Source organism: Carassius auratus, chromosome 14 (genome assembly GCF_003368295.1).
Source record: "Carassius auratus strain Wakin chromosome 14, ASM336829v1, whole genome shotgun sequence".
Classification (NCBI taxonomy): domain Eukaryota; kingdom Metazoa; phylum Chordata; class Actinopteri; order Cypriniformes; family Cyprinidae; genus Carassius; species Carassius auratus.
This window is the reverse complement of record NC_039256.1, coordinates 28,260,001-28,272,773: the sequence shown is the minus strand read 5'-3', so window position 1 is coordinate 28,272,773 and position 12,773 is coordinate 28,260,001. Positions and strand designations below refer to the sequence as shown.

Sequence of the window (12,773 nt, the reverse complement as noted above, 5' to 3'; positions counted from 1 at the left end):
GTTCACGTAAATGACTTGAATATAATTTTTTATATATATAATATACTGTTTATAATATACTGTGCAACTAAATTAGGCTATACCATTGCAAAAACAAAAATGACTGAACAAACATTTAGGTGAGATAATAATAAAACAAAAGTCTAAAAAAATGACCCTTCCCCACACACAATCCCCTTTGGTCATCTAAGAGGGGGATTCCCCTCCATTTTCTCTGAAGCCAAACTTGCTGCATTTGAGGCCAAAGACTACGGGCAAGTTCCAAACAGCTTTTTTGCACACTTCAAGGCTATTTCGGGAAGGGGACACAATATTTGTAGGGAAAGTGAGCAACTGATTCCCTCCACGAAGCCCTTCCAGAAGTCTGTTAGTGAAGGGAACATGGCATGGTCATATCTTGCAATGCTTTTTAAAGCAAAATTGGGGTTGATTTCAATTTCACATAGAAACATAAGTAGAATAGGCTGATTAAATTTTAATATGATACAAAAAAAAATGTTTGTCAACATCAAAACTTAAATGTTCGCCCTACATCTAAGTTTTGATATATATATATATATATATAAATTGTTAGAAAAAATATATTTTGAATAAATACTGTTCACAGGTTATCTTCATTTCATCAATCCTGGAAAAAGCATCATAGATCCCCCCCCCCCCCCCCCCCACCCCCTACAAAAAATAATCAAAATCAGAGTAACAGGAAATACTAGTATTAGGGCATGCCACTAATGTTAACATTAATATCGCTGCTAGTAATGGAGGATGAAAGATTTGTCCCTGTTCCTGGTTCGGTGTACAAAGCTGAAGTGTGCCGTCAATTGGGCTTTTGTTGTAACGTCTACCACGAGACCGTGGCGAGGGCTGCAGCTGTCTCTCTTTTTGGTGACGTTTTGCGCAGTTGGTGCAGTGCTCACGTCATGGTTTCGGCGATTCCACGCGGAACTACAACGTGGAAATACAAACTGAAAAACCTGTATAATCCAAGTGGAAAGGTTTGAATGTTTTCTTTAGGAATCATGCAAGCACTTTTTAATTGATATTAAGCAGATTTTTTTTTTTTTTAGATAAAATGTTATGACGTATGTTACAATTGTAAATTTAAAGAATTGTAATTCCAAACACCCCCACCCTTTACTTGTACTGCACAAGAAGTGGTTCAATAACATTTTATGTTACAAGGACTGATTATTGCAAACGCAGATCCCACTGAGTTCTGGTTAAATCATTTTTATTTATTTATTGCTAAGGTTGGCATATGGTGGTGTGTTCTTACAACATACAGGATTACCAAATTTTGCTATAAGTTTGATTGCATCATATAATGATTGCTGTTAACAGTTTTCATCGACTGTTCGATTACATCTTTAATTGATTGTTCTGCACATTACTGCCATATGTACATAAACTGACAGTCACCACTGATAAGCGACTACTAAATATTGTAGAAACTTAATTATCTGTAAAGTTGCTTTGCAACTATTTGTATTTTAAAAAGCGCTATACAAATAAACTTGAATTAAATTGTTAATGACAGCTTTCATAAAAATATATCCTATTCCTAAAATAAGAAATATCCAAATATATCGCCTTGCTGACAGTATCGCAATGTATCACAACATATCGTATCGGAATCCCTGTATCGTGATACGTATCATATTGCCAGATTCTTGGCAATACACAGCCCTATTTGCAACCCTACTTGCCAATGATATACCATTTCCCTTGGAAGGTGTCAATACCTCAGGTTGCCACTACTCTGTGTCTGTTGCTTCCTGGCACTTTTAATCTTCTCAGCTATAAAACAGCCCCGTTTCCAGAAAAACCCTTGGAGCACAGCTGCTAGTCTGCTAGTTAAACTCATTAACATGATTATGTTCTCTGCACCCGACATTGTAGTCTAACTTAGAGACGTGACAAATTTCAGACCCTTATCAAACACAATATCTCGGAAATGGAGGAAAATGGAATTCATCTAAGTTTCGATTAAATCTTAACACACATTTCACATTTAAGGCATACTGAGCTCAATGAAATCCCGACAAGCGTATATAACCGGTTCCATTGCAAGAAAACATTGGTGTCCCAATGTCTCTTGATGCTAATGATAGCAATTATCATCATTATTGTTGTATAATTACTATGATTATGACAGCTGCATAATTGTGAGAGTAAATTGTCTAGTTGAATCAAACTTGGCATTTTTGGCACTACTTTGTTGGTGTGGAATCAGCCTTCCCAATCACAACAATCAAAAAACAACATCAAGTAGCCATTTTGGTAACAGAACTGATCAGGACTGGGGACAATCTAATAAAGCTAAATACACTCAATAATTGTCGCCATCTGGATTCCATTTCAAGGTGGAGAAAAAAAAAAAAACAATCCATTCGATTTTATTAAACATAATTTGGTTTAAAAATGAAACTGGTTTAATACGGCTTCAAGGAACTTCTAATCAAGTGGTCAAAATTTTGGCTGCAACTTGAGTCAAAATAATCAATGACTAAAAACAGCAAAAAGTCTGGTCTTAGTCTGTTTGCACTATGTGATTCAAAATGAATAAATTGCACTCTATTCTGTTTGTTCTACTACACATGGAGCACGCATGGGGCTGAAGCTCAGCAGCTCGCAGCATGTGTGCACTTCACACAAAGTAATGAGAAATGTATTAAAACTAGTGTCAACTAGACAAAATAATAACATCATGGCTTATTGTTAAGAATGTTTCTGGGACAGTGACAGAATTCAGACTTAATTAATATTACAGTGTAAAATTCAGAAATGAATCAGGAATCTCCACTTCAGCAGCACACCAAAATCAAATAAGAATTTTTAACTTGTCTTTATCCAAAGTTCAGATTTATGTTTAGGAAATGTATGCAAATTAGTGCATATTTAATGCAGTTAATAATGTAATCAGTGAACTGGGGACGTGTAGTGACCCCATGTACCTGGATTGTCTTGTCTTTATAATATAATGTAATGTAATATAATGTATTATAATATAAGAGTTTGACTATGTTCCAAAAACCAGTGTGTAAAGTCTTAATGTTCCTTCACCCCTGACATCTAAGCAGCAGCAACATATGGGAGGTTAGAAGCAACTGGCTCCCAAAACATGCAGCCATGAACCACAATGAGCAAAAACGGCAGCAAGCAGGTCGCATACAGAGGAGTCACGTGCCTGCCAATCAACTGCCATTCAGATGAATGGGAATACTATGGGAATACTAACATATAGCTAGCTTTTTCTAAGTATTATTGACCTCCCCACTTCCAAGGCCTCCTCTAAAATTTGATCATTAAAATCCAGTTTTAAAAACTGACAGTGACTTGCTTCTTCTCATTCCTTGTCAAGTGAACAGACTGCTCTTTGATTCTGCCCAGTATGCCTCATCTCATCTTAAGACAGACCCAGAGTACTGACTCATAAATCAAATCACAGTTTGGCACAGTACTGCAGCCTGGGCCTGTGTCGGACCTGTCTGTTCGATCCCTTGTGCGGTGTGGCCCAGCGTTAGCAGCCTGTTAAAGGTCTATCCTGGAGGGGATGGATGCATCTGTGTGGTACAACAACACAGGATAGTGCCTGGAGCTCTCCAGGAGCTCCCCCCACCCTTTCCCCAGCTGAACCAGCGAGCTGTTCCTTATGAACCCCTGCCAGCAGAATGCCTGCTTTGAGCTGGTTATTACTCAGTGCTGGGCCGCCACTAGCCAAAGGGCTGCTCTCCGAGCTGTAGATCTCCATGTTGTGACTTGTCAACATGCGGAAAATCGTTACCCAGCTCAGGCACTTTTATTCCATACAGGCTTTGACTGAAACTTGGGTGGGTGAAACATTGGGTTCAGACTTTTTTTTATTCAGAGTCTGTAGTGCTTCATTAAAACATACAGACACGTGTCCTTTAGTTAGGAGAAAACCTTAATAAATGAGCATGTTGATGAACTACAGCCTCGAGAAGATCGATGGACAGGATCAGAGCACAACAGAAACAATAATATAACAAGTTATTTCTGTCTGCTTGTATCACAGATGTTTTCAGTTTAATATATTTTACAATATTACTTATTGTATCACATGATGGTTAAGCTGAATTTTCCGCAGCCATTACTCCAGTCTTGAGTGCCACGTGATCTTCAAAAATCCTTCTAATATACTGATCTGCTGCTGAGTATATAACGTATTATTAAAATTTGAAAACAGTTGTGCTTCTTGATATTGTTGTAGAAACTGAAATAAATGTTGTTTATGATTCTTTAATGTAAAGCTAAAAAACAGCATTTACTTGAATTAGATTTTTTACTTAATGTAATAAAAGTATTGATTTCTCTAAAAAGATTAATAAATACAATAAAATACAAACTGATGTGATACCAAACTTTTGAATACTAGGGCATTGTGTATTCACACTTATAATTTTTTAAAACAAAAGCATGTAAAATAAATATTATAGTTTAAAAAGATTTTAAAAATGTGTTTAAAAGTGGAATGATCTACACATTTTAATGTACCTTGATATTAAATATTAACAGCTGACCTGTGCAATAATTATACAGTTAATATGATCACCCAAGAAACGCCAAGAATTCCTAAACACCAGTGACTGTGAAAACATTTCAGAGTGGCTTGTAATTTTAAACCCATTCACACTGACGCTACCAAGATTATTCAAATCATTCTTAGAATTTAGTCTAAACCTCATCTGTATCAAGCCAGCTAGATCATTTTAGCCAACTAACAAGTTTAAAAAGTTGACAAGCTAATTTAGCAAACAAATGCTACTGAAAAGCAAATGTTTCTTTTTGCAAGGTGTAAAATGCACATGCATGATCAAAATATGCATATAGATATAGTGCAGACTGAACAGAGCAAGCATTCTTCCCATCCTTAATGTTAAACTCTGAGCTTAGCCTCAGTGCTTTCCTAGGCTATAGCAGGCTACTTTGTGGTTTGTCATTTTAAAGACGCACCTTCTTTATCGAGCCATACAAAAATTGTCTAAATTATGTCACCATAGTGCCTTTGACTGAGCACTCACAGCTAGACTACACCTGTGATGAAAGCCAGGCGATCCAGCTAGCCAAATTAATCTAAATGTTCTGGTTCAGCATGCCTGGCTGAAGCCCCTTTCTGTGTGAGCACTTGTTCAGGAGAGCATCCACCACCCCTTCCCCTGCCCTTTAATTCATTTCTGAGAGGAAAGCCTGTGTATCATTATTCGCTTGAGCTCAAATGGGCAGACACCGGTGAGAGAGCCTGATCAAGTTGGTGGGGCAGAGGAAAGAAATAGAGGAGGAAGAGGAGGGGGTGTTCTTGGCAGATTTTCCCTACAAATCAGATGCCAAGAGCGAAATGGAAACCTCCCCTCATTTTCCTTTCCCCTTAATCCAATGTTTTCAAGCCCAAGCCCAGCCAAGGTCATTATAATCATAGATGAGTGGAAAGGAGCCAGTGACCCACCATTACGGTAAGGTGGAGAGCCACCCAGTCGCACACACTCTGCCGGCAGTCTGTAATGGAGAGCTGAAATCCGTGCAATGCTCCAATTCCTCCATTTGCAAATGCAGATAACCTTAAATATCATGTGTGTATAATGGAAACGGCTGGCTCCCATAGGGAGACATTTTAGCTGATGGCAAAGGTCAGGGTGAAAGAATGATATGGGCTATGTACTTGCACAAAATGGATGCCTGCGAGTAAGACAAAGAACCAGCAAGAAAAGGAGAAAAAGAGGTAACCTCAGTCGACCTCTCCACCTCAGAGTGGAAAACTGAGCAAAACAGCTCAACAAGACAGGAACATTTTAACCTAGGCTGCTTTTTCGCGATTAATTTACTGGAAGCTTGCTGAACTGTGACCTGCAGTTTGAACAAAACGTGTTAATTCTGGAAAATGAGTGTGCAACAGTGTTTTACAGGCCGTGCTTTTGTAATCCCAGTGGTTAGCACTAAAGCCAAAGGTCATATTTAACTGTCAAGAAGATCATCTGACTGTGTCAGGGCCCTCTTGCTGCACGTCTTGACCCGAGCGCATCGTGACGCAAGCACTCCTGAACTCAGATATCTATTCTTGAGAAAAGGAAGTGAAAGATACACTTGCAAAAGGATATGCCACAGCCTTTGCATGGAAACGTTCACTGAAAAAAAAACAAAAAAAAAACAGCAGATGCCTGGCATGTTACTTTTTTGAAAGAGCACACAAACAGTCTCAGCACACGGATTCCACTGTGCCAACTCATATTTGTAACTTTTTCAAGACAGTATATAGTAATCAAGAAGCTAAATTTAGATTAACCATTGTGATTGTCGTCTGCCTCTCTGCTCACAGGTGTTAAAGTACGATGAACACAAACAGAACGTAATGAAACGTGACATCACTCCTCCATGGCTGAAACTTCAGAGCAGCTTTTGCTGAGTGGGTGATTTTGATGCTGCATTAATCAGAGGTGGGACAAATGTCTAGTTTCTAAACAACAATGACTGAAAGAAAGTTTATTTAAATTATGAAAAGAAAATGTGCATTTAGTTATAACACACTTATTATAATATTAATGTTTAAGTACAACACCCTTAGTTTATGTTACTAAATAACATTTTTTATGTTTATTTAATAAGTTGTTTAATTAATACGTTTAGTTAAAATGCTTTATCATTATAATAAAGTGATTTATATCCTGTATTTCCATAAAAAAAAAAGTTTTCTTCACTGCTGAATTTTGTGAAACATTTTGTTACACTGTAAAGCAATTCACTAAACCAGCCAAAAAGTTTATTTATTTTAAAATCAAATCAAAGCGATTCCAAAGTGACAACTTTGAACTGCATTTCTGATAAAAGATTAAAAGCGAGTAGAAATGGCAGAAATGACTGTGAAAAGTCCAATGGATGCAAACATGAACATGTTTGGCATTATGAAGACAAGTCAGCACAATGCAATGCTGCTAGAATACAAGCAGAAAATTCCACAGAGCAGTAAAAGACAGTGTCAGGTTTTGAATGGTAACACGCACAAAGATGCATTATGAGCGCTTGTTTTCGTGCACTTAAAGCGCCACCGTGCCACACTTCGCCTCTGATCGATGTTTTCCACACTCTACACATCATGTGTCCTCTAGCGGCCGGCTCACGCTACTACAGCCGTTATTAGCGAGCTGATAAAAGCACAATGTTAACATCCAGCTACACAGGGTCAAATGAACGAATTTCGCGATTAGTAATCCCAAACGCAACCCGTGCAGAGCACTGCAAACCGTGAGATATCCGCCGCGAGAGCTTCGAAGCGAGAGATTAACGCGTTTCGCATTTCGTACGTTATTGATCGCAGACTGTCTGCAATGAATGGCTGCATGAGGAGGGAAAAAAACCCTGAACTTCAGGTGACCGACCACGGCTTTGACACAGGCAGCCTGCAGACACGAACCCCACTGAACTGGGAGGGGTGGAAGAAAATACCTCAGCTTAAAAAAATCCCGCTCGACAAACGAAAGAAAAAAGTCGCTCGCACACACACACACACACACACACACACAACCGCGGAAGGCGGAAAGTTGCACGAATGTATTTAAGGACGTGTTTTTAAGTTGCGGACCGCTGCTAGATAGCGCTGGAGCTAAGTAAAGGCAGGGGCACGGATAGAAGGCTGAGTCTGGCTCTCAGTCTGATCCGACTGACCCTTCATTTTATTGCGGCCAGATCCTCAGATCCTCCCCTTTCCCTTCCGCGCGTCTCTGCCTCGCTCGCACGGACACATATAAGAAAAGACGCGCGGCCATAAGCACCAAATAAGCGGCGATAACGCGAGCTTTACTGGCCGCAACCTTTAGGCGGAACGGGACCTTTATCGATTATCTGCAATTAAAGGCACCGCTAGTGCGCTCGCTCCGCTAGCCCCCTCATCGCCAACATGGCTGCCTAGCACAGACCTAAAAAAGGAGAAATAACCTCCGCCGTGCCTTTGTCTGTTTCACCTCTTTAACCCTAAACTACTGCGCAAAACACACGGAGACGCGCTGAAATCGCGCCGAACGAGAAAACGACTTACGTGAAGGCAGGCGCTTGGGTTGCTCCTGTTTCCTCCTTGGCATTTTCCCCCTTTTATCACATTCTCCTTCTTGTTTAGGGATAAGAAGAAAAAAGGTCTTTCCCCATTGAAATGTTGCGAGGGAGCCTGATGGCAGGGACTTGTCGTGCACCTGGCTGTCCTCGGTTAAGTGTATTGTTGGGAACAGGGAAGAGTAGAGGAGGAGGTGCTGTTGTTGTTGCCGTGTCTTGACTATGGCTGCTCTCTGTAAGTGTGTGTCTCCGAGCCCCTAACTAACACTAATGCAGGGATCAAAGGGCAGCAACAGCAGAGCACACACACACGCACGCACACACACAATCACTCGCGCGCGCACACACACACACACTCGCTCACTCACTCACTGGCTCTCAGAGAGAGGAGCTCGCCCGACAGAGCAACGAGAAAGGGACAAGGTGCCCCCAAGCTTTCAGGGTGTATACTTGACTGACCACGAAGGATTTTGTTTTTTATATATTTATTTAGAAAATAGATTCTGACTAATAAATATTCAAATGGATTGGGGGGGGGGCTTTTTGAACATAATGTAATGATATAAAATGACAATCGGTTTAAAATGATGATTTTTTTTTTTTTTTTTTTTTTATAAACGATTTTTAGAAATGTTTAAATCTGAGTTGATAGAAACCCCTAAATCACTGCAATTCATTTTAAGGTCGATGTAATGGTATAAATGTAAAATGGGATTTAAAATTAATAAAGATATTTAAAATTTATTTACATGCTTTTCATACATTTTTGGTTGAATCAAATCGGTACAGTTCATTTTAATTGATGTAATGCTACAAATTAAAAATCTATATAATTTACAGTAATGCTTTACAATAAGGATCTGTTTGTAAACATTAGTATTGATTAACATGGACAGTGAAAAATACTTTGAAAACATGTATCAATATAAGTAAGCATTTTATTCGTTTCCGTATTTACTAATATGATTATTCAAATCAAAAGTTGTACCATGTAAAGTTGTTAATGTTATTTAATCAGCCTTAGCTACCATTAACAATTAAAAGTTGTATTTTTATATTAAGTAACATTAATTAATGATTAATAAATACTGTAACAAATGTATTGCTCGTTGTTAGTAAAATAACTAACATTCATTTAACTTTATTCTAAAATGTTATGGAATTTACAATCTCCATGTTATCTCATTTTAAGATATTATTATTATTATTATTATTATTATTATTATTATTATTACCATTACAACTTCTTTAATTGTATTTATTAATGTTTAATGTCCTGGCTAGTATATTGATTCTGAGTTTACGTACAATTGATATTGTAATACACACATATAGGTTATTCTGGAACACTTTACAATAATGCTTCATTAACATAAGTTACCATGAAAAAACGATGGAAATCATTATTAATGTTAATTTCAGCATAACACAGCTGTATCTGTTAATATTATTATTAGCTAACATGAACTAACAATGAACAGTTGTTGAATCATTATCAACATTAAAATATTAATAAAGTGGTAACTAATGATAGATAATGCACTAATTCTTTTGAACTAATAGGACCTTATATTCATACAGGTTATTCATACAGGAATGTATTTTTTTCTATCAAATAAAAATATGTTTCTTTTTTATTATTATTACATTTTATTGCATGGTAACAACCATAATGTGACTTTAAATGATAATTTGATTAACAGATCCCCCTCCATACCCCACACGAAAGCGCACACACACACACACACACACACACACACACACAGTATTCGGTTCTATGCATAGCACTGAAGCAGCCGGCTGTTCCCCACTCAGGGCTGGACTCCAGCAGGCAGCATGTTGTTGGACAAGTTCGTTCTTTCACACCTCTTTGGTGTTAGGAGGACTGTATCCTCCCTCATGCCATGCTGCCATCCTCCTCTCAACCATCCACACGTGCAGCTCGTTACCGTGGCAATTAGCACAGGCTCAAATTAGCCCACTTCGCCTCTGCACAGGTGACTGACACACACTTTGTAGCTCGCTCATTAGAATATGGCTGCCTCACCACTCCTCTCTCTCTCTCTCCCATTGTCACCCCTTCAAATCCACAGAGAGGCTGTTGAACTGTATACTACTGGACATTGGTCATAGCGTTTACATACTAAAAAATAAAATCAATTCTATTCATAGGAGTCCTGTATTATGTTTCTCTTATTGAATTATTTGTGTATACAGAACGCAATATATTTATATCCTTATATCTTGAGGTATACATTTGATGCGCGATATTAGGAAACACTATTTATGGTAATCTCACAAAATCTCCCCCTGCATGTGTGTGTGCTGCTTGTTATTGTTTAAGATTAGTTTAGTCTCCATGGCGAGGTCACGGTCTGTTCTGTAACCCTGCCGATGCCAGGCAGCTGAGGTAATGCGTGCGAGCAGACAATCTGCTGATAGTAGTCATGGCAACAGCAGCATGACCTCACACTTGGTAGCAACCTAAAGGTCACCTAACAGACATCATCTTTTGATGGGCACTGTATCAACCGAACCTGACAGTGACAAACATCTGCGAAAGAAAGGAGACCGTTTCCATTGACATATCTGTTTCCATTTGATACTTTACCCTTTCATTCACACTGCAGCGATGCATTACAAATTACTCACAGACCTCAATGCAATCCACATGCATTTAATTCAATTTCATCCACATTTTGGAACAACATAAATCCTAATTGTATAGTATTTTCTATGCATGCTTTGAAATATTAAATATTGTGAATGAAACTGAATTGAATTAAATGTAACAGCTTCATTTACATGCCAAGCTCTCTTTTTTACATTCATCTGCAATGCAGTTTATGGCATATGAATAATATTTTTATATTAAAGATGCACAATTACTTAAAAAATAATAATAGTTAGCCCCAGACTGTCCATCTCATTACATTTCTTGTGCGATATTGATAAGCATGATTGTTTTGCTGGTCTTTGAAAGCAATTTGCTTTGTCTGTTGGCATTATTACTACTTATTAAAATGGCTCCCCTGCAGCAGTGCAGGCTGTTAGCGAGCTAAATGAATTTCAGGTGCTTCAGTAGCGGATAAAGGAAGTTGGATAAAGAGGTATATCTCTCCCTGAGGCCAAGCATAGTGGTGTGGGTTACCTCTTTTTCAATTCGTTGCAGCCTCTTCCTCTTTGTTAGGATGTTGCAAGATTGTGTTAAGAACACTGAGTGGAGCAGGTCATTAGAGGACTAGTGACATGACAGGATTGTGTGACGGCTGAGAGAGGAAGCTTGAATAACAGAGCTCGAAATGCTGTAAATATCAATTTGAACTACTAGGGTGGTTACTAAAAATATTTCTCTTTGCCCTCTGCACTGCATATTCATACACTTATGATGCCATGAAATATGTGTTGCTTTAAACATTTCAGCTTAATGCAATCACTGTATATTTTTGGATGTGACGACCTGTGCTTTACCGCATCTGGGACATTTTTGCACCATTAGAAGGTGTTCATTTAAACCTTGGAACCCTTGATTCATTTAAAGATTGTCATAATGAAACTATATGGGATTTGAACGGCCATTCCTTAATGCTTTCAAACCCAAAACAGTTTGAAAAGCTCAGTGGCCCGTGAAAGTAGCAGGACAGAATTTCAAATGACAACCCAGTAATAACCATTTTTTTTCTGTATAGAAAAGAGCATTTGAAAATATTTTGATCATTTATAATATTTAACAGAATTTTGAATGCAAATGATCTGTGTAAAGCTGTGGGATCAAAGGGTCCATTGTCTATTTTCGGTAGTGTAGCAATATATAAAGCACAGCTCACACAAAAGTCAAAATCCAGCAACTTTCTTGAGGTCAGCGAGGTGAATTTGTGTGAAATCAGTGCAAATCCTTCACCCTCACAGTATCTTATCATTTTTTTAATTCATTCATTAAAAGGGGGGGTGAAATGCTCGTTTTCACTCAATATCCTGTTAATCTTGAGTACCTATAGAGTAGTACTGCATCCTTCATAACTCCAAAAAGTCTTTAGTTTTATTATATTCATAAGAGAAAGATAGTCTGTACCGATTTTTCCCGGAAAAAAAGTCAAAGTCACCTATAAGGCACGCCATATTTAGACATGTAAATGTGATTTCTGTGTGCTTTAAACAATCATGCTTTACTTAATCGTGAAACCTAATTATCACAGATCATTTTTTCATGTTTTGCAGGGTTGCATTCAGAATTGACTCTAAAATCTGAGAATGCATGTGGTTTTGTTTACCTATTATTGCCACATGGGACATGGGGCCTTTCACATGTATCTAACACACCTATCTAACATTTGTTCCGACTCAAACTGCTTTTGAAAAAGAGAGATTGTTATGGTGGAAAGCTGGTGCCAGTGTCGTCCCGGATATGCCACCTGTCCCCTTTCCCTCTCTTCTCACTCCCTCTTTCCAGCTGTGTGACAGAAGCAGGTGGTTGCCCCTGCACTTGCTCTCTCTGACCTTTTGCGCGGGAAGAGATACCTCACAAAAAAGGCTACTTTTCCTCATCCTGCAGGCCCTATTCGAGAATGCTGACTAGTTTTGACTCAACTTGCAACAATCTGGGGTATGTTTAAAGAGTAACTTCACACCCAGAAAATTACAATTACTTATCCTCATGTTGTCCCAAATCTACATGATTTTAATTTATCTCTGGAACACAAATGAAGATATTTTCCTTT

The 12,773-nt window shown here is 38.3% G+C and overlaps 1 protein-coding gene across 7 annotated transcripts in view; it reads right to left on the bottom strand.

The window, feature by feature from the left end:
* LOC113114230 (zinc finger protein 827-like) overlaps positions 1-8,480 on the bottom strand; it is a 70,615-nt gene extending 62,135 nt beyond the window's left edge. For 2 of the 7 annotated variants that reach the window (XR_003293690.1, XM_026281073.1), the window contains exon 1: positions 8,045-8,480. Coding sequence is in view for 5 of the 7 variants with exons in the window: in XM_026281073.1 (XP_026136858.1) it covers positions 8,045-8,087 (43 nt within the window). In the remaining 2 variants the exon portion in view is untranslated. The remainder of the gene's footprint in view (positions 1-8,044) is intronic. The other 5 variants (XR_003293691.1, XM_026281072.1, XM_026281069.1 and 2 more) reach the window with 3 other exon arrangements.
* Between the last annotated feature and the right edge of the window lie 4,293 nt (positions 8,481-12,773).